This window comes from Bactrocera latifrons, unplaced genomic scaffold, assembly GCF_001853355.1.
Source record: "Bactrocera latifrons isolate USDA-ARS-PBARC rearing strain unplaced genomic scaffold, ASM185335v1 scaffold_130, whole genome shotgun sequence".
NCBI classification, from domain to species: Eukaryota; Metazoa; Arthropoda; class Insecta; order Diptera; family Tephritidae; genus Bactrocera; species Bactrocera latifrons.
The window spans coordinates 623,201-646,128 of NW_017534742.1; the positions used below are offsets into that span (position 1 = coordinate 623,201).

Sequence of the window (22,928 nt, forward strand, 5' to 3'; positions counted from 1 at the left end):
CGTGTGTTTTTTAAGTTTTCGTTTGAAGAAGCGGAACTTTGGGCAAATACTGCAGTTTTGGTCACATCATCGCTTGCCTAGAAAAAGTGCAAAAATCCACAAAGGGGCACGGCCCCAAAATCACGGCCATTTCTTAATTTGTCGATTTGAGGATTGACAACTTAAAATAAGAAAACAAAAAAGATATTCTGACGCTTATTGATTCATGATAAATAAATCTGTCTTGAAGAATATATATTAGCCAAATAACTATAAAATTAATCAATTGACTCCGCAAAGTTATAGTGAATTAAACTTAAATATAATTTGTTCATTATGGACGAAGACGACAACTTATCCAGTGGTGGTGACATAAACAATGAAATTTCAATTGGTCCAGTTGGKGGTGGTAATGCAGGAATCAATGATATTTCAAACGTTGATAATGAAATAACAGAAGATGACGAATTTGATGATGTTGATATTTCGATGGTAGTTAATTTACCATCAGGTGTCTCCGTTAGCACATCAGGAAACTCAGAACCTAGGTCACAGTCTTCATATGAAGCMGTTACCACTGCTCCTATTTCGGTGCGAGCTGGGCTCAATTTTCCGRATTGGGAATCGGTAGGCACAACCGAAACGGATGAAGACCTGCTAACAGATGCTTCATCTTTTGCTTCGAGCTTGGGGATGGCCGCAGGAATAGTGCCCGGCAGCACAGGTGGAGCTAAACCAAGTTTTTTCTTTGGGACTTCAACATCATTTAGCTTAAGAAGTCGCAAAGAGGTAGCAGCACTGATTAATGCCGAGTGTTGTCGAWGTGAGAAAACACCGGAATTGGACGCAATTGTGGACAAACTTTTTAACCCGGGAACTCCTATAGACAATGCTGATAATATTGAGTGGATTCGTTGGTTAATTGCAGGAGGTCGCACACCTCAAGAATTCGTAAGAATTGGTAAGTTGAAGTAAAGTTTTAATAAACGTCTTAAGKTAAACAACATTTGTGAATTTAAGAAGTCTTTCCCATGATTTTTGTTCACTTGTTGTTTTGCTTGGATTCCGGTTGTTTACAAGATGTTGATTATTCCGGTTACGTAGATATTTAAGAGGGCATATAATATATTTTTTGCCTCAGAAACTCAGTTCTAAGTATAAATTCACTAAAAAGAAATTATAAAGAGGGGCACATTATACATAATAATATAATTTTGAAATAATCTTTGAATGTATCTATATATTTTCGAACAGTACGAAGCTATGATAATCACGCAAAATGCGGTCTTGTTTGGGTACCACATGTAGTGGCGTACCGATGTCGAACATGCGGAATTTCACCTTGTATGTCAATTTGCCGTGACTGCTTCAAGAAAGGAGATCACACCAATCATGACTTCAACATGTTCTTATCACAAGCAGGCGGCGCATGCGATTGTGGTGATACTTCTGTAATGAAAGCAGAGGGGTTTTGCAGCGATCATGGAATCAACAATCGAACCAATAAAGAGCCTGTGCCGCCTAATTTACTCGCCGTAGCAGGAGCAATAATGCCTAAATTGCTTTTCCGATTACTACAGCACTTTAGAGAGAATAGTGATGCAACTTCTCAAACTTACAATCTGGCGGCTTACTCATGTGAAGAATTTACCAATATGTTGATTGATTTAAACAATATGGGTGAAATAATGCGTAAAGTAATGACTAGAGCGCTTATTAATCCTGATGTAAGTAATTTATTGTAAATTAAAAGTAATTAAAATCATTTCTTAAAAATTACTTTATAGGTCTATAAATTTTTTACCGAATCTCCTTGCTTGGATACCAGACATGGCAGATTTTTGAAGTCAAATCGTGAAAAATACGAAGATGCCGTTAATCGCTTTCCTCGTCCAGAACCTCCTGACGATTATAAGCATCTCCCAGCATTAGGCGAAAAGTTGGTTCACACGACTCTTTTAGAAGAATTCATTTTTTGGACATTTAAGTTTGAATTTCCCCAAAATTTGGTGTGCTTTTTACTGAACATGCTGCCTGATCAAGATTACAAGGTAATAATACCGTGGACACCATGAACTTAACATGCCCCGCTACGACGGTGTCCTATCTACCTTCTCTGGAAAACTGAGATTTACAATTTCTTTTCCCCCTAATTATAGGAACATCTCACTCGAACTTTTGTTATGCACTACAGCCGAATACCATCTGTTTTGGAAATGTCTCGTGATCCAGATACACTTAGTAATCGAGTAGTACACATGAGCGTTCAACTTTTTTCTAACGAGAGTTTAGCTTTGAAAATGGTTAAAGAGTTATCTTTGCTGCATGTAATGATAATCAGTCTCAAACTAATGATGTCAAAAATATTAATACAAAATACTTTACATGGTGGGTATGAAGGTGTATAAAATATATAGTTATATTTAATATTTTTATTTTTTCTACTAGATCCAAATAAAAATTTTCACTTTGTAATCGATTGTACTCGCCAAGTGATGAAGGATCATTGCTACTGGCCTCTCGTTTCTGACTTCAACAATGTGCTCTCTCATGAATCAGTGGCTTTGGTCTTCTTACGTGATGATAATCTAATCGACATGTGGTTCCAGTTTCTGTCAATGCTGCAGGGCATGAATGTGAATGTTCGAGAAACRACATCACATGTGGAGTTTGAACCGAATTCCTATTACGCAGCGTTCTCGTGCGAGTTGGAAGCAAGTGCTTACCCCATGTGGTCTATAATTTCACATTTGCAGGATGGCACACATGCTCACTTAGCCAAAAAGATAATAACATACTGCGTTAATACTCTACATGAATGGCTGGATGCCATTTACTTTTTGGAACCTAAATTGTCTCCCGTACGTACTTAAATATATAATATGCCACAATCTGTTTATTAGGCCTAACATTTTGTTTGACCAGGTTATAAGATAATGTTAGAAGATTTAACTAAATTTTTACGTTTGTCATAATTTTACACATTTTTGTGCATTGTTGGCTAACACTTCTATTGCACATTTATAAAACGCAAATATGGCTCCACATTCGTCAACTGAATATAAAATTTACTTAACTATGTGAATATAATAGGCTATCTGTCACACACTATTTTCTGTATATTATCTAATACCATCAACAATTATAAAAGCAGAAATGTCAAAAGAAAGTGGAGGATCATTTTGCAAATTTTGGACCGCCAAATACTTTGAACAGTGCTTTTCAAAAATAAGAAGTAGACTGGCTTTTGTAGCTTTCTGCAAATAAGTATCCAATCCAAGCAAATATAATCCACTAGCCATATATACATTTTGAGGATCTTAAAAAATGATTTAAAAACTATCAACTTATAATAATACAATATTAAAAATATTAGTTTAATCATATTATGTATATGAAAGTGTTCATAGTGCTCAGTTTATAGGTAGGTAGTCGATATATAGTATATGTATTATACTTGGAGACTATGCGGTTGCCGACCGGCTGACAGTCCTTGACCGGATAAAAATAAAATCCGGGCCCGTTCCGGTTACGTATACCCGACTGTCGTGGGAACGGAACGGGACACTCATACTGATCTGTTGGAGACAAAACACCACCTATTGCAGACGAAGAGCTCGAGTTTCCGCGAGAAACGCGAGTGACCCTAGCCCAACTTCGTCCTGGATATTGTAGCAGGTTAAACTCCTACTTATCCAGAATAGATCTTGATATACCCAATGTATGTCCTGCATTCAACGAGTCTCCGCATGATACTAACAAACTCTTTGTATGCCCTACAAACCCTACTCATCTAGCACCCTCTTCCTTTTGGCCCGTCCCCGCCAAAACAGCACGTTTCCCAGGCCTCCCGTTAGATAACTTCCCCGACAAATCAAATAACCCGTACCATCATAACGGGGATTAAATAACCGTTAAAACAACGTTAAATCGACAACAACAACTGATCAGTTATAAACTAATTTTATTAAATTGTGTTAGATAATCGGAAATGCCTCGCAAAAGCATTAACAATACTTAAAAAATAAAAAATAAAGTTGGGGTTTGACCAATCGCGCCATTGCTCGGAATTTGGGAAGGTCGATAACAGTGGTGTGTAATTACCTGAATAACAAAGAAAATTATGGCCAGGGAACTTACCCTGGTTGAAAAAAATATATATATTAACACGTGATATTAACGAGAAATTTGTCGACAGTTGTCAAATACAACGACGTCACTACGGAAAGTGAAAAGAGAGAACCAAATTTCTGCATCTTCAAAASTTTTGCGTAATTTGAAACGAAAACCTAACATTGTACGCGAGCAAATGCAGAAAGCGCCTTTCTTGAAACCACAGCGTAAAGTCTCTCGTCTCAATTTTGCCCGAAATCAAATGAGYATAGCCTGATATCAGGTAAGATTAGGAAAAATAGAGTTGTGAATATTACGGTTGCGGTAAAGTAGACAATTCTTACAAAAAAACTTTACTATTGGACCTAGGTGATTTTTCCCGATGAGAAAAAGTTCATCTTTGAAAGGAGGTATGATATTTTTCAAAGCGTTYCCTTCTTAACAAATGGATAGTTTCGAGTACCATGCAGTATTAGAAGCAAATTTCTTATCCTATAYACACAGTTATCCGCAAAAATGTTTGTCTTTTCAACAAGTCTACTCATGAATCCAAAATGAAAACGTAAAAATATCGACCTTTTGGTATTGTCATTGACTGAAGTCCTATTGAGAACATATGGGGATGACTGGTAAGAAAGGCTATAAGGATTATCGTCAAATAAATGCAGTTTCTGAACTGAAAACAGCTATTTTAGATACATGGTCTATTAACCGCAGAAATGTTTTTTCATTACACCAACTCAATGCCAATTGGAATATTCGCACTTATCAATAATAATTAAAACATAATTATTATATATTAAAAGCGTTCTTATAGAATTGCTTTAAAATAACATCAGTCGTTTTTGGAATGGGGACACATTTTTTCAGTATTTCWCAAAAATATAATGCCTGCACTTTCTTGATTTGACATTTCTGCTTTTATAGCATATACAGAATATATATGTATGTATATATACTTATATATATACAKAATGAAAGTACAACGCAGCTAGAATGTTAAAAAATATTTCGGTCCGAAGCTATATTTTTTACTGAACAAACCAAAAAATGTTGTTGTTTTTTTGTAAATGAGTGGCAATTATCTTGTTTGTTTGCGTATTGTTCTTTAAAAGGTCTGTATTTGCTATAAGTAATATGGTTGCGCCAAAGTCATTTAAATGAAATTCAGCGTGAGCAACCTTGGTCTGGGACATCTATTTATTTCTTATTTTCATTAAAAGTTGCAGATTTTTATTATTATAAGTATCAAATTTGTGTTCACGAAGTTATTATATAAACCAATTTTTATCCTTATTAACGTATGTCTTATTTTTTAACAGGATGAAATGATGCAAGCGTCCTTTCACTTTCCATTACATCGATACTTGGCATCGTTTCTATGCCAGGCTGTAACCAAAATGGGGATGTCGCTTTCAGAAGTGCTGCCTACCAGGTCATATATATTGCCTCTTTTAATGATACATCCTCTGCGAGTTCAGGTGAGTTGCTTTCGAATATTATTAATTTATATTTGTAGATTAACTTAAATTGGATTTGCTACTTTTTTATTTTTAATATTATTTACTTATGCCATTTTTGGTCGACACATTACTTTCGCGATTCGTCGGCGGACGGATTATGTTCAATTTAAGTCTGAGTCTGAGTGTAGATTATGTTCAATTTAAGTCTGAGTTCAGACGTGAAAACTTTTGTTGCTCGATATCGGCAATTTACTTACGATGTTATAAATTTATGCATAAAACCTAACGAAGTTAACGTAAAGGGAACTTGGGTTCAAACTCCTTTTAATAACTTTTCAGCTCGTGTTTTTGTACGAGGTACCTGATATTACCCCAAATTGTGTAACACATGTTGCACAGTGTACATATAAAATTCTTGTTCGCCTAATGGTTGTTTGTATACATAACATAAAATAATAAAAATAATCCGAGTGATGAGTTGAATTTTTAGTGATTGACTGTCCGTGGATGCGATAACTGTCTGTTTGGTATTGGTATTTAGAAAAAATGAGCGTGGCTAGAGCGACTTCTTAGTATTGACCCGATTTCTGTCTGTCTGAATTTTATTAAGATACCTTTGAATCCTGCCGGGAAGTCTGAAAAACCTATAATCATTACAACAGGTCGTGGTTATCCGGTTTCATTAATTTACACAACGTAAAAGGAGTACTAGAGGCGAGATTGGTTGATATAGTTTTAGCGTTAAAACTCTTTTTTTCCCGAATACTGGATTGACAAATTAAAAAAGAAATGTTAATCCCAAATATCAGATAAAATGWTACTATCATGATTAAAATTATAATTTTTTTTGGAATTTGCGTACTGTGTGTCCTACCATTTTGAACTAGTGCTCGCACAGAACCATCAATTCAATTCTCTGGAGTAGTGGTCGGTAAATTTACACATTGAAACGATTTACATTCACCTATCATTCCTCCTTACCTTAAAAATTTAATTTTCATTTTTATCATTTTATTAATTTTAAATTTTAAATCCAACTTTTTCAGTTTTTAATTCCGATTTTGGAGCTTTTAATTAARAAATTAACAATCCAGCCTGTAAGCAACTAATTGGTTTAATCTTAAAAAAAAATGTCTGAATTACCCCATCTCCACCATCTATATTGGTGAATTCTTTATTCAGTGATTTCTGATTTTTCACCTGCTTTCAAAATATTTATATAATAAGGTCAATATGTGTGATATTTCCATGGAATTAAGTGTGCATGTTTTTTTAAGCTAAAACGCTGGAGGTGAATGAAATTTGTTTTGACCTTAGTCTAATCTTCACAAGCCTAATGTAATGTTTTCGGTTTCTCTGGTTGACATTTTCTCATATACCCAATATATTAAATTAACTTATTTAGACGAGCTTATACTACGTATATCTGATTTAAGTTAATTAGGTTGATTTTAATAAGTCTATATCGGAAGTGTAATAAGAAGTTAATGTAATGTAATAGAAGTTAATGAGATATCAAATATTAGGTTGTCAAAAAAATCTTGCGGTATTTTCGCTAGTTGGCGCTGAGAGCGCGTAGTTCTAGTTTTATTCGTCGCATCGGGTCATGCTATACCTTTTTGGAAAGCTCATTTCACGCTAACGCGTGTTTGATTGATTGCAATTGCATTGGAGCAAAATAAAGAGAAAATACGCCATATTTTACAGTACTTCTACGATAAAGGTAAAAATGCATCTCAAGCCGCCAATAAAATTTGTGCAGTTTATGAACCCGATRCAGTTTCCATTTCCACCGCACAACGGTGGTTTCAACGTTTTCGTTCTGGTGTAGAGGTGGTCGAAGATGCGCCACGTTCCTGAGCGTCTTGTTGCGGCCTGTTGTCGAAAATTGCGATAAAATCGCTGAATTGGTCGAAAGAGACCGGCATAGTAGCCGCCGTAGCATCGGTCAAGAGCTGGGCATGAGTCATCAAACCGTTCCTGAGCGTCTTGTTGCGGCCTGTCGTTGAAAATTTCGATAAAATCGCTGAATTGGTCGAAAGAGACCGGCATAGTAGCCGCCGTAGCATCGGTCAAGAGCTGGGCATGAGTCATCAAACCGTTATAAACCATTTGAAGAAGCTTGGAGTCACTAAGAAGCTCGATGTATCGGTGCCACACGAATTGACGCAAAAAAACATCTTTGACCGTATCGACGCATGCGAATCNTTATGATTGTAATCCATTCACGGTTTCGCCGAATAATAAATGTTGGATTCTTTCGACTTCAATCGTTGCAAATTGTGACAGTATTAAATATTTGGTATCGTACTTATCCCTTTGCTGCTTGTTTTCTCTTCATATTAGTCAGCGGTGTTGTGGAATCTGATAGTTGTCGGAATCAGAACTGAAACCGATCAAAAAAGCAGTAGGTGTCATGAATTCAGATATTGGTTTGATATTCGAAACAGAATTTGTATCGGTTTTGGGAGTCACGGAAACCAATTTTATCGGTTTTGCTGTCAGAAACAAATCAAGAAGATAGTTGCGTACAGATTTGTAATGTATCAAAGAAATCAAGTTATTTTATTGTTATGAATTAATGGGGAGGGAAATAAATAATTGATTATAGCGAAATTTCTAGGGTTTATAGTTATATATTTAAACATCATCCGCAAATTTCTTTTATACGGAATCTTTTACATTTTGCTTTTGGGAAGCAATTGTCAGATGCTTCTCGCATGTGCATATGCCAGACGGCGGGCAGCATGCAGGTCGAGATTTCTATCCGAAACAAAAAATTCAAACAGATTCATATTATTTAATAACTTATGTTCAAATTAAACTGAAAATTTCAAAAAAAAAGGGTAAAATTATAAAAAGTTTTAAAATTAAAAAAAAAAAAACTGATTTTGGTCTAAAAAATTTTTACTTTAAATATACATATGTYCAAACTTAGCCTTTCTTAGTTTTTTTTTAGTTTTAACAGGAGATAATTTAATCCCAAAGATAATAATAATAATATGACTTTCACTTTTTTTCTATCGTAAAAATGAAAAACGAAATTTAACACCCAATCTTTTAAAATCTTTCTTTAATTCGGAGCTCATTAAAAACTTTAATAGGATTGCTTCCAAATGTATTCATTTGCAAGTTTGGTCACATTAGTAAACAGCTCATACCAATATTGGTTTTGCATATGTTCGAAAAGACAATAATCCAATCAGATTCTGTGACACCATTGAAAATCAGAATAGGTTTGCAATTCTGACAGCTAAGCAATTCTGTCTTGGATTCCACAACACCCCTGAGTATTTTTACAATAAAAACGGATAATTTTAGAATTTATCAATTTTATTTTATTGTATTCGAACAAGATTCCATGGGGGTCTATAACTACCAAGAAACAAATAGTATAAACACATTGTTATTATTCATTATTTTGCTTTCAATTTATAAATCAAATGATATTCAGTTTCTAATTCAAGTTTATGTAAATTTGCTGTACACTGTTTGATCTAAACATATAGCTTTTAGAAATCATTAAAGTCAATTTATGTGTCAATTATGTACTAATTCGAGCAAGAATATTTCTAACTGGATTTTCTTTGAATTTTAAATTAATTTAAAATTAATTTTAAATAAATTTCCTAGAAATTTCAATTTTGATAAAACAGTTGCAAAGTAAATACAATCAATTTCTTTCTTCGAAGTAGTGATTGTATTCATTGGCATAAAAAATATTGCAATCCGTTTGCATTGTAAATTCACATTGCATTGTAAACACTCCAATATTTACTAAGATATTTATATGTAGGTGTGTCTGCTATAGTGTATCAATATTATAATTATATAAATATACTTCCTTTTTTATACATTCATATACTAGTGCACTTACAATAATAATATTTACTTTCTAAGTTTGTATTTAGTTAATATCTTGTGGCACTCGAACGTGGGGTGTAAAATCATAGGTCATAATCTTCGGTGCAAGAAAACCACCGTAACCTTGTCGTCCCTTATGATATATGCCCACACCGGATAGAGGCACTGGCGGGTTAGATGTTACTTCCTGTGTATCGATAAACGGTACCGTACTCTGCGCGGCATCTTTATCCATGCTTGTATTTATAAAATCTATATATTGGTTATGTCGTGAGTCGGGTATTGATTTGACTATTGTTCGTGTTGATTTGTCGGGGTTATTGAGATTAATTTTTTGTCTAAGAAGAGGAGGATTAATTTAGATTTTTTTGAGAGAATAATAAATATACTAATTTACCTCCGTTCCCCGCTCACATCGGTATTATCATTGGATTTCCAAAAACTATTCGTTTCTGGGGATATTAGTTTACCCATTTTGAAATCGAATTCTGCTAACTTGGCTTCAAGATTTAAGTGCGCACCAACGACTCGCCAACGCACACCAACTACTATAAATGAGTTGTCGTCTGTGTAGATGTCGTCTAAATCCATTGATCTACTTTCGTAACTGAGTGTATGATAATCCCGACCATTACGCACGTCTCTGTCGAATATTTGATAGTTTTCAACTGGTTTCCAAGTAAGACTCGATCGATTTATATTGCCCCTCGGTAAAAGTTCTCCTTCTTGGATTTGTAAGTGAAATATTCGATTTTGTTTCGTAATGCGTAAGCCGGTGACTACTCTAAAAGTGATAAAAAAGAAATGTTGCGAATGTTCTGTCCGATTTTATGTAAAAACATATAGAATCTAGTGTTATTTACCTATTGTTATCCACATCTGCAACCGTTTCACGCAAATTGAAGTAGCGGTCTGATTTTATACTAATTTCATCGCACAGGCAAAAGCAATAGCTACAGTGCCAAAAAAGATAGCGCCACCAGGATTCCACCTGTCAGTATTCGTATAATATGTATATATACTTTTGCATATAGTTGGAATCATTTGAAAGGCTTACCTTTGTCGTACCCCGCACGCAAGGAGTTCTTTGTCCAAGTACTCGACCATTTTCATATTCTAGATATTCATAGCGACGGGTACTGTTTCGGCTCTGAAAGAAACAGTTTTTATACAATAACTAGTTATTTAGCTAAATGTACCAGCTTAACCTACAGCGGGACAAACCCACATGTCCGCGTCAACATATGTACAGTGATACAATTTTCCTGAACATCTGGGTTGGCGCGCACAATACAGATCTTTGAAACAGCCTTCGGATCTGGTGGATTGATAAAATGCGCAATCCTCACGACATGTTTCCTCTTTGTTTAAGTCAACTTCATTCTCAATGTAACCCTGTAGAAGACGAGTCACCTCGTCATAATTTTTGCCTTGCTCAAATTTTCCAGGGTCACATCTCCACAAAATTCGATCGGCGCGACGCATAACCTCCCTCAGCAATTTTAAGGCACGTTCTGTTCGTTTTACGTAGTCCATACGCATTAGCTCCACTTCTTGAGAAAAATTTCCTACAAATAGCATCGTTATTAAAATATTAAATACTACATATTCCGTTATTCTACCTTTGCCGTAAATCCGTAACATCATCCACGAAAACTGCATCATAGTGTAGCCTTTTAACTCTGTAAGAGCTATATCGGAATATAGTGAATAAATGAATTGCTGCGCCGATTGTTGTGTATGGCATATTTGATCCGTTGATTCCTACAATTAACAAACAGTGAATCTGATCGTTATCTTCTAATAATAAATATATATAAATTTTTTCGCATGATACCAAATATCACCACTTATTTCTCTACACGGTTCAGTATCATATTATTTTTAATTATTACTAGGTTTAAAATTACTTATTTCATAAAACACTAATGAATCAGGGGATTATTTATCGTGATTTTAACGATCTCTAACATTATTATATAAATGAAATCTATTTGGTGTTAGTATACAAATTGGTTGTTCGTGCCTGTTGATTATATACATACGTATAAGTACATAAATAATTTAGGTGTGCACATATACATATACATATGATACTACATGTACTTGTATCTATGTGATTTCTAAATGGATTCCTGGTTGGCGTAACAAAAACATGTACTTAATAAACTAACCAACATTGCTCTATAATAAAGAGTTTGCTTGACCATTACTAACTCCAACTCCTGAAAAATACGCGACATAGAGAAAACATTATCATTGCGAAGCACCGTCTCGCAAATGTCCAAAATGGCACGTTCGTTCACTTCGGCAGTATTGTTGTGCTCGTTCATGAAGTTCTGCAAATGCACGAAACAAATGATTTATGATCAAGTTTAAAATTGTGACCATATTTTTTTCCAAATTTATCTATTCCATTTGAATGTATGTGTTTCGCACCTGATAGTAATCAAACATTCTGTCGATTTGGAGAAGGTCGCGTTCCAATAGACTCCATTCATAATGATTTAGAATATCATATCTTCCCACTTCGAAATTGCTTTGGAAATTATCGTTAACAAATTTTCGATGCGAATCATAAACTTTTCGAAATTCGGCATTTTTGCTTGTACCCTCTTTATCCAAATAAAGCCAAAGTGATTTCTGAAGGGCGATGTATTCGTAGCGTATTGCGTCGACTTGCAACTCCGGTACCTCTACCCTTGCCTCCGAAAATACGGCATTTGTTAAGATTAATCCAATCACCGTAAGGGTGATACAAAAGTTACAAAGGGTCGACATTGCGTTTCGTTTCCTTTTTTTTTATATTTATTATTCAATGTTTGCTCGGGTTTATTATTATTATAGTACTTTCGTTTTTGGTTTGTTACCTTTGTTGACCATAGAAAAWTTATAAAACATTATCAGGTTGATATTGGGAGCCTATGTTTGTGTGTAATATTGACAATGTTTTTTTAAATTCTTAAATTGTTCCTATATAAGTATAGTAAAAACTTTAGCAGACTTGAAATGTAGTGTTTGTGTTGTTAAATATTGATTTTTCTTCTTTTATTAAATATAACGATTGCTTATTTGCCTCTTGGTTTTGTTTCCATCCTGATTTTTCACAACTATGTACTTGTTCTTTCTTTATGACGACGAATAGTCTCGCTTGACGTTTATTTATTCTTTGTGTGTAATGTGAATTCACTCCGATATTTAGACGTTTATCGCTGGTTTATCACATTTTTGTTCACATCATCACATATTAAGTTAAACATTGTTCAGAGTCTTTGTTCTACGTGAAAAGAAGGTTAAAATCTTATATTTTACTTATGTATATCACGACAATAGCGAACTGTATCCAATTGACATATCGAATCCGGAATCGAAAGGAGTAATATTTTATTATTTGTCTTTGTAAAATAAATTTTTTGCTTATTTTGTTTTAAATTGAAGATTTAAAATTTGTGTGTTATTGCGCCGTACCAAGATCCAGTCTGTTTTATTCAATTTACAAAGCTAAAGTAAAATAGAATGACTGCAGTGTAAAACTCATTGTGATGAGAGGTAAAAAAAYCAACTGAGAGTTCATAGTCGGAGCATGAAAACACTCTTCTGGTCGTACTCAGATTTCTATAAATGTCGGCAAATGGCAGCGGAACCTTCGCATCAATAAACAATACGAGAATATTTAATAAGAGAATATTTACCTATGCGTCTTGTTATTTACTCTCAGCAGTAATGCGTGTGTTTATTATTTCATTGTTTTAGTTTTGAGTGGGGAGAGGATTTTTATGTGACTGCAAGCACATGAGTATTAGGATTTAATATACATATAGTAGGTATATCACATTTACATACGTATAATATGTACCTTTGTGTTTAAGTATTTCTACCTTTTACTTGCTTGGTGATGCCAAACCCAGCTTTAGAGATTTAAACATTGCTTTTAATTTTAATTTGTCTATATAAACGGAACCCTTTCCACGGACTTTTTTTGGATTAACCAAATTTCGTTTACACGAATAATCCATAAGCATTACAAAATGTATTTAATCAGTACTTTGACTTTCACCATTAGTAATATGGAGGAAAAAATGTACTATATTTAATTGCTTATTCGCTTTTGAATTAATTTAAATGTATTCACTTGGTTTTGAATGTTCGGTTTCCTCACAGTCTATCCATTTATCATTCTTTTTATTATTTAACAGTGAATAAATTGCTGAGTGAGTCATATAACTGCTTGTTATTTGTTTATGCTTTGTTGGCGAACTTCTCAGATTTCACTGACACTTCTTTTCCAGTGCCCATTAACGATTTCGTTTTGATACATATGCGTGCTTATCAAAACGCTTGTATTAGTAGTTGCCAGTTGACTTTGTCATTACCGATTTATAAGAAACATTTTGCTGGATTTATAGCATATCAGTATATCTTCAAAATAAAAAAGTAACATGCAATTAACTGAGAGTTATTTGAGACATTTTGTAATTAAACTAGGGTAAAAGAAAATACTACTGATAGAAATATGTTTTTATTGCTACATACCGGTTGCAATATTTAATTCTTACCTCATAAGTCTTTGCTAGTAAAGACAAAACATTCGTGGTTGTATTCTCCTTTTCCTCCGGACCGAATAGTATTAAATGTAAACGATCCATTAAATGATGCACCGAGTGTGCATTGGGCGAAACAGTCCATTCAGCGAAAGCTACTAGAGTGCTTGCCTCCAGTTTATCTTGATGGGCTTCATACTTTTGCATTTGTTGGAAACGAGAAGAAATTCGATTTATCGTATCCTGAATGTCGTTCATTTTAGACATAAGTGGCAAATTTTGATTGATGAATTCTGTCAAGGATTCAACTGCCAGTGCAACGTTTTGAGCATACTACAGAAAATAATGTTTATAGTTGTCTACTGAGAGATATTTATCTGCACCAACATATGTATGCATTTACGTATGTATGTACAAACCTTTTGTTCTGTTTGATCTATTTGACGACTCATATCTTTTAAACGCTGCAAAACTTTACGTTGTTTCTCACGCATTAAAGGAAACTCGATGTTTTGAGCGATTGGGGACTGTTGTACAATGTCCCAAGCCTTTAAGATTCCTACAGTAACTTCCTTCACCACGTAAATAACGTCAAGGACATCCTCTATAACAGCTGCAGCTGGTGGCGGTGTGGTGAAGAAGATGAAAAAAATTACCACAAGCCCAGACAAATTTCTTCCGATGAGCCACATTGAATTTTTTTTTATAGTTGCGGTAATTGTAGTTATTTCAATGTAATTTATTTTTTATTGCAATAAATTCAAGTCTTCAAAACATCTAAAATAGCAGAGGTAAACGCGTTTTATTGAAAGAGATACTTCACACACACCAGTCGCCGAGTCAACACTTCAGCACTTGTCAGAGGCCATTATACGAATAAATTCGTTGACTAAACCAGAGAGTGGAAAACTCGCAAACGGGCAAGAGTAATTATGAGTGCTGCTAGCTCTTTCATGGTACGCTCTCGCTGTTAACATCACTCCTACTCCTCACTGTTAACTTTCAAATGAATCAGGGCAAAAACCATTTTTATTGATATTAAAAAAAACTCATAATTTTTAATTGCTTCAAACATTTTAATAACATAACAGGTAATGGATAAGGATTTCAAGCAAATTATAAGAATGATTGGAAAGAGAAGGATGTTTCTGAATGATATATCAAAAACTGAGGGACTAGTTCACGTTCGACTCAGCTCCTTACGCTGACATATTGTATATATTTTATAGTTTCCTTGTGGGTGTTACAATCTTCATGGCAAACAGAATATACCTTTTTTTCTGTTACAAAAATATACTGTTAACAAGTGTTGCCGTGCCGTCGTAAAATATTGTCATAACATCGAATATATTTAAATTTTTAGTTATCAAAGTAAAAAAAAAAACGAATTGAGGAACGCGTTGCCTTCCGTGGTTTTCTCTAATATGAATAGCGATTGTTGATTGGCAAAGTGTAAAATGATGAGAGTAGCTGAACATTTTGCTTCGTTTTGCTTTGCTTCGCCTTGATGTGAACGAACTTATACAAAGTATACATCGGATTTACTTGTCAAAGCAAATGTCTGAAGTGAAGCAAAAGTTTATTCAATGATATGTCATTTGCATATACTATGTTTTTTCCACCGAGGCACATGTTATAGTTTTAAATAAATGTATATATTTACCTTTTAATTGAATGTTGTAAAAAGCTCGTTCGATATATTCTTACAGAGTTTCTTCTATGAGATACTGGCTGGGAAATGGGTGCGTAATGGACTACAAATCAAAGGTCAAGCCATGACTTATATACAGGCGAATTTTTGCAACTCTATGGCGGACATGGACCTTTTCTTTCTGCAAATATGTGCAACGAATTTGCCACAATACTTCTTTTTGCAGAGCACAATTGAACTTTTCGGTGTAGGTCAGTGGTTAGAGTTTGCACCATTAAAACAGCCCCAAAAGTTGGAGCAGTGCTCAATGCTTGAGGGATTCTTAACTTTTTTAGCAACGCTTGTAACTAGTCGTACGAATCTCGGTAATGACGAGGCTACACAGTGTATCATTGAGATAAGTGCATTACTCGCTACTGAGAATAAGACACATTCGCAGTTGTTAGAATTGATGCCGGAACGATCTGGCAATGTACATACGAAAAACTTTGAAAACTTTCTGAAAAAGCTGTCTGTTTACAAGGCTCCTTCTTCCGGTTCGGAAAATTTGGAACAGGGTCTTTTTACTCCGATTGATGATGTGTGGGAACAGCACTATGACCCCTTGCATGTACTTTTGCGAGCAGTACATCGGCGGGATTTTCAATCGTCTCTCGATCGTTTTACAAACTACGTTAAAAGTAAGAATAAAATGCCAGCTAGTGGTAATTTGTGGCCACCGTTTCGATTACCAAGGAAAGTGGGCGAGGCTTTTAGTGATCCATGTTGTATTCTTAATTCTCGTGTGTTGCACTCTACYATACTATCAATTTTATTTCGGGCAGTGCATTCGCGGGACGTATCTGAGCACTTGTTAGCGTTAGCAATATTTCTRTTAGAAATTGCTGTTGAGAAAAGTAACGACACTAATGGTACTGACAATGACAAGGCTGCAGTTGTGGAATGTGAACCAAAAAACAAACATGGCTACCCATTTTCTTTGAGACGTGATCCACCAAAACTTTTCCACTGCTATCCGACTGATAATCTGCGATGTAATTTACGTTATGTCGTCTCAAAGTTATCTTTAAAGTCTCACGAGCCGCAGGTATCGCCAGCAAGTTACCGTTCTAATCAATTTTACGGAGATTTAGATTATGATGTAGAAAGCGATACCGCTGCTTTGCCCATGATTGGTGGCAGTGATGATGACTTAGATGATGATTCAATGAGTGTAAGTGTGGCTAGCGGTACGTCGACTGCAATGGTGCGAATGCAAAATATGGAAGTGGCCTTGCCCCCAGATCTTTCATTAGTACCAGAACAAGGCTTAGTAATCAGACAAGATAGCCAGGATGATGATACGTTGCGAGATGTCGATGATGCTATTGAAGGTGCCTCACCATCTGTAGGTTTTCGATTCTCATTACAACCTATTACATTACCCGAAAGTGGAATGGAAGTGGCTATAAGAAGGGAATTGCAATTACTAGCTGGTGGCAGTGTAACTGCTAGTGGAGGGGTACCTCCAGGTAGTGCTGTTAGCGCTGGTGGAACATCGGCGAGCGGATTAAGGACTACGGAAGTCCAAAATAATTCACAACAACAAAATGAAATGTTTTCACCCAGTACTAACAATGCTAATAGCATGTTATTGCCATTTCAACGAGTACAACCGGTTGCTGTACCGATCGGCAGTCGAAGCATAGTTCCCACAGCAACCATACGTGGTGTGGTGGGAGTTCCTACATTAAGTGGACGTCGAACTTATGATTCGGCTTCACGTAAACGAACTACCCAGTTGGTAGACAATGCGATTGGAGGACGAAACAAAGATGAAGTCCCTATCGAGGAAAGCATACTTTCGTTACTCTTAAAGCTACATTCACAGCTTAGTGGTACATTGGATAGTTTCTCATTAAGCGATGGTGAAGATGAAGAAGCAGAAGAAGATACTGGCGAAAGGATGCAGTTTTCAAGCTCAAGTATAGCAAAAGACCGACTTAAACATGTGAATATTGAAAATGACATAACACCAAAAGCAGCATCTGTCAATCATTTAGAAAAGGAAAGTCTGTCAAAGATAGAGGAATCAAGTAATCCATCGCATAGCGCACCAAATTCACCTTCAGCCATGGATATAGACTGCTTGGAAGCCAGCACTTCTGCTGCCGCTTCTAATCTTAACCTGGATTCTAGTCAACGGAAACACAATCACAGTAGCACGAGTAGAAAGCGTATTCGTAATTATAGGAAAATTCGAGTATACGATTCTCGGATTGGTGATGGCCCCTATTTTATTGGCAATCTTATACGTAAAATAGCACAACGTGATGAGTTGTGCGCCCAAAGCATTGACGAGATACGTTCAACACTTTGGCCGAATCAACGTGAAAAACAAGCCGAGCAAAAAGCTCGCGAGACGAGGGAGAAAGAAGAACGTCGTAAGCGCGCACGGGAGCGACAAATGAAAATGATGCAAGATTTCGCAAATAAGCAAAAAGAATTCATGCAAACGGCTGCTCATACCATGGAGGGCAATATGGACGACGAAGATGATGACATTTTCGAAGAGCAGCCGCGTGAAAAGGAGTATGATTGTATTATTTGCAATTGCACAACACCCAGTACTGAATCCAATCCCATTGGACTTGTTGTATTGGTTGAATCTAGCGGTATTGTTGGACATCGACGTCGAACCGCTGAACGGTTGCCGTTGCCACTTTGTCTAGAAGACGAAGAGCGGTTAAAACAAACCACCAGGTTAGCAATTGAGTTCAACCGACGGACTGATTTATTGAGTTTAAAATTTGGGGAAGAGTCCTGGTATCTCTCCAACAATATGGCCTACGAAAATGGTGTACATGTGCAATCGTGTGGCCATCATGTTCACCTTAGTTGCCTTGATGCTTATTTGAAAACATTGTATGCCACACAACGGCAACATCAGCATGAACGAGGCGAGTTTTATTGTCCAGTCTGCAGGCAGCTGTCTAATTCGGTACTACCACTGAGTCCTCAACTGGATAGACCAACGCCGATGGTACGATCAGGTACCCAACCTTTTGAACAGCTTGTAGCTGAATTGACCAATTTGATCAAAGAAAATGTGCGACCAACGGTAAATACATTTGAAGAGTAAAATGTTTTTTATTCTTATATGTTTATACATTCTTTTTTTGTCGTCGCTTTAGCAGACGTCAACAAAACTATCGGAGGCCATGGGTCGCGCAATGGAGGATATGACAAATATTACTCATCGTAAAATGAAGCGTGTACCGCCAACATTACGCAGTCTTTTCGTCTTCGTGACATCAATTGCTCGTACGAATTTAGAGTCGGAAATTATACAGCGCGGGGGTTCTCTATGCACAACAAATTCAACACGCTACAAACCGAAGCGCGACTGCATCGTTCCTTTGCTGCATGTGCTATCTGTCCACGTTCGTGTGTTGGTGGAATGGCCACTTTGGCGATCTTGGGCATCACTTGCTGGTTTACCGGTAAGCGATTCGGCTCCAGTACCTTCGCATTGCCTCGAACTGATACCTAGCCTTTTGGCCGACCCCATAGCGTTGCTGTTGAAATTTATTTTGTTAGCTCCTCTACATTTAGACCAAGGTAAAATATATAATAAATYGCAAAGATAACATTTAATAATTATTAATGAAAGTTTAATAAATTTGTTTGATTATTTACAGATTTCTTCACTTGCATGGTTAAGGTTATGTACAATTTATTGTACTACCAAATAGTAGTTCAACTATGCGTTACACTCACAGATTTAGAATGCGAATATATAATATCGAAATTTAACAAATCTCCTTCCATGGATGATGATGATACTATCGGCCGACGAAATTCTTCCCGTACAAGTGGTACTACCTCATCGAATATACCGTATTTAGGCCGTGCTATGGCGTTGGTATTGAATAACACAAATCGTATGTCACATTTGCGTCGGGAAAGCATACCAAGTACGTCAACGGCTGCTGCTGCCGCGGCAAAGGCGAATTGCGCGGGATTCTATGCATTTTCTGGTCTTGGATATTCATCGAATAATAGAGGTGGTAACGATGATGCGAACATTTCGAAATCTGATGTCGAAGTAAATCTCAAGTCCATGGAAGCTCAATTACAAACACTATGCTTGCCATTTTTACGCATAGCAGCATTGTTACGGCAACATTTATATAGATATGATATGCCCGAAATAACCGCACCAGGATTGGAGTTTGTGCGTCTTGTTTATTACTTGGAACTAGTTACAGATTCAATGGACTGGGACTGCTTTAATGCTTCGAAAGGTTTATGCTTCATATCTGGCACTGAGCAAACGTTGCCTAAATTTTGGTGTGAGCAATTAATGGATATTCGGCCACCAACAGATACAGTGCGTGAGCTGGTTATCTTAAATCAGCATGGATCTTGGCAACAACCAAAACTTCTCGAATTACCTCGCGAGTATGAGCGATTATTCACGGTATGATTTGGAATGAATACACTTACATAACACTCATATATACATATATACATATTTGCTAATTTTGCGTTTAGTATTATCATGAACGTCCATGTCTGAACTGTTATAAAGTGCCGAAAGAGAGCTCGATCTGTTTATTATGTGGCACAATTGTGTGTCTTAAACAAACATGCTGTGCTGAAAATGACTGTTGTGAAGCGGTTCGTGTAAGTAAAAGAGATTACATTAATATTGTATAAAAAATTGTATGTATGTATATATTATTTATTGTTTTTAAAATTTTAGCACACAATTACTTGTGGGGGAGGAATCGGAATATTTCTTGTCGTTACTTCGACATACATAATAGTGATTCGTGGTAGACGTGCTTGTCTTTGGGGTTCGTTGTATTTGGATGATTTCGATGAAGAAGATCGAGATCTCAAGTGAGTAATTTTGTTTATACGGATTACAAATATATTGTATATTACGGACGTTACTAATTAATTTAATTGATATAGGCGTGGAAAGCCCCTTTATCTAAGTCAGGACCGCTTCAATTTATTGGAATCGCAATGGCTGTCACATAAATTTGCGCATACAAAACATACATGGGTATTCCATCGAGATTTATTGTGAAATATGGAAGAGTTATTAAGAAGTATACAAGAATTGGTAGGGCAAATATAATTAATTGTTTGGTCGGTATAAAAATGTAACAAAATACGTATATTATGAACAATGTTCAAGTCTAATTTAAAATATATGAAATATCTCGAAGAATTTGCGAAGCAAAGAGGAATAACCCACGCGTTTCTAAAATGCGTTACATACAGTTAATAAAGGCAAAAGATCTTTGCTATTACATTATTAATAAGCTATAGATATTTCAGTTATAACTCGCAGCTTGCTTATGTTTAAATAACGTAGCTAAAATAATATAATAAATAGAAAATGTAAAAAGGCTTAATGACGATATCTCATAACGTGTGTAAATTGTTTGAGTGAAATTTGACAGAGTTAGCTTAGATCCCATTTGGAAAATGATATTCAAATATTACTGAAATGTTCTTTTTATCGATATTATTAAAGCTTACACAAGTCCGAAAATTGAAAAACTATTATAGATTACATAAAACGGCCTCAAAACATACTAAAATTACGTTAAACTTTACGTATTCGTGGATATTTCATATTGTTGCTGACATTCATCTCACGCAATGGAAACATGACATTAGCAATACCGTCTTTGCTATGGTGTGTTCAGTGTATGTATTCATTACACATACACAAATGTTATGAAAAATAACATTATTAAAATTAAATGAAAATTGACATTGAAAATATAATTAAAAGCTTAAAAATAACGTATTCAATATTCATTTATGTGATATAAATTAATAGCTATTAGATCATGATAATGTGAAAGAACGAAACGTATTTGAATATCCGGAAGGAAACTTTATTTCCATTTCATTATATTTCTCAATTTGTGTTCGGTAAGAAACTAAAGTATCGAATTGAATAAAAGGGWAACATTTACATAACAATAACAATTATATTTAATAATATCATTAGCTAGATGAAGATATAAATTTCTTTGGAGACATGCAAATATATAATTAATAAAAACATGAAAAAATAACAATTATTTAAAAACTTATTCCATACATCTTTCTATCGAAATTATTTCCACTTTCTTTACAAAGTATCTATGCAGCCCCTCTTCTTCTGTACTGGTCGAGTTAACAACAGGCGTTTCTTCTTCTTGCAATGTGGCGGCAATTGGGGATTTCAAGCAAAGCCAAGTCCTTCTCCACCTAGTCTTTCCAACGGAGTGGACGTCTTTCGTTTTGCCCTCAAAGCCATATTAGATTAGAGAATACCAAATTCAGACATTGCGGCATAAAGGCTCCTCATTACCGTGCTGTCAAAAAGCAGGTTTGAAATCGACAAAGAGGTGGTGCGTGCCGATTCTCTTTCCCGGGTCTTTTTCAAGATTTTGCGCATGGTGAAAGCCACATTGATAAGGTCGAATCAGTTTATTGACGGAGGGTTTAATATTTCACTCAGTACGCTCGATGAAATCTTATATGCAAAGTTGAGGAGGCTTATCCCACGGTAGTTGGCGCAGATTGTGGAGTCTCCCTTTTGTGGATTGGACAGAGCACACTTAAATTCCAATCGTCGGTCATGCTTTCGTTCGACTATATTCGACAAAGAAACTGATGCATGCTCCTTATCAGTTCTTCGCTGCTGTATTTGAATAGTTCATCGGCCCCCGCCTCTTTGTTGATCTTCAAGCGCGTAATTGATATTCGAACATCTTCATGGTCGGGTAATGGAACGTCGGTTCCATCGTCATTGATTGGGGAATCGGGTTTGCCATCTTTTGATAGTATGCTTTCACTGCCATTTAACAGGCTGCAGAAGTTTTTCCTCCATAATTTAAGTATGATCTGGGCATCGGTGACAAGATCACCTTTGGGGGTTCTACAAGAGTATGCTCCGGTCTTGAAACCTTCTGTAAGCCGACGCATCTTTTCGTAGAATTTTCGACCATTACCCCTGTTGGCCAGCTTGTCAAACTCTTCATACTCACGCATTTCGGTCTGTCTATTTTTTTGTATGCAAGTGCCTCTCGCTTCCTTTTTCAACCCTCAGTATATATCCCATCCTGCACGAGTTTCCGGAAACCAACGATTTCGTTTGCAGCTGTACATAAGGAGTTTGAAATGCGGTCCGACAGCTCTATTACACCGAATTGCTGATGAGTGCTCTCAGAGAGCAGGAGTGCAAGTCGAGCAGAAAATCGTTCGGATGTCTTTGTCTTGTTGGTAGCTTTCCGATCCGAAGACAGCCAGATAGCTTGATGA

General features: G+C 35.9%; 2 protein-coding genes across 3 annotated transcripts; one reads left to right on the forward strand and one right to left on the reverse strand.

Moving 5' to 3' along the window:
• The first annotated feature begins 315 nt into the window (after positions 1 to 315).
• Positions 316 to 21,594, forward strand: LOC108964941 (E3 ubiquitin-protein ligase UBR3). Its single transcript, XM_018926994.1, has 12 exons — positions 316 to 940; positions 1,234 to 1,706; positions 1,767 to 2,030; positions 2,139 to 2,367; positions 2,428 to 2,840; positions 5,415 to 5,573; positions 15,670 to 18,711; positions 18,785 to 19,211; positions 19,292 to 20,073; positions 20,148 to 20,279; positions 20,359 to 20,498; positions 20,574 to 21,594. The coding sequence occupies exons 1-12, from the start codon at positions 316 to 318 to the stop codon at positions 20,689 to 20,691; spliced, it is 6,804 nt and encodes a 2,267-aa protein (XP_018782539.1). The 3' UTR covers positions 20,692 to 21,594.
• Positions 8,871 to 14,835, reverse strand: LOC108964943. Of its 2 annotated transcripts, none has more exons than XM_018926995.1 (8): positions 14,380 to 14,835; positions 13,976 to 14,293; positions 11,042 to 11,183; positions 10,632 to 10,987; positions 10,477 to 10,569; positions 10,283 to 10,410; positions 9,817 to 10,203; positions 8,871 to 9,757 (listed from the first exon to the last, which is right to left on the reverse strand). In XM_018926995.1, the coding sequence occupies exons 1-8, from the start codon at positions 14,650 to 14,652 to the stop codon at positions 9,463 to 9,465; spliced, it is 1,992 nt and encodes a 663-aa protein (XP_018782540.1). In that variant the 5' UTR covers positions 14,653 to 14,835; the 3' UTR covers positions 8,871 to 9,462. The 2 variants fall into 2 exon arrangements, with proteins under 2 accessions (XP_018782540.1, XP_018782541.1); XM_018926996.1 differs by lacking the exons at positions 13,976 to 14,293; positions 14,380 to 14,835 and adding exons at positions 11,594 to 11,758; positions 11,859 to 13,058.
• Positions 21,595 to 22,928: the final 1,334 nt, after the last annotated feature.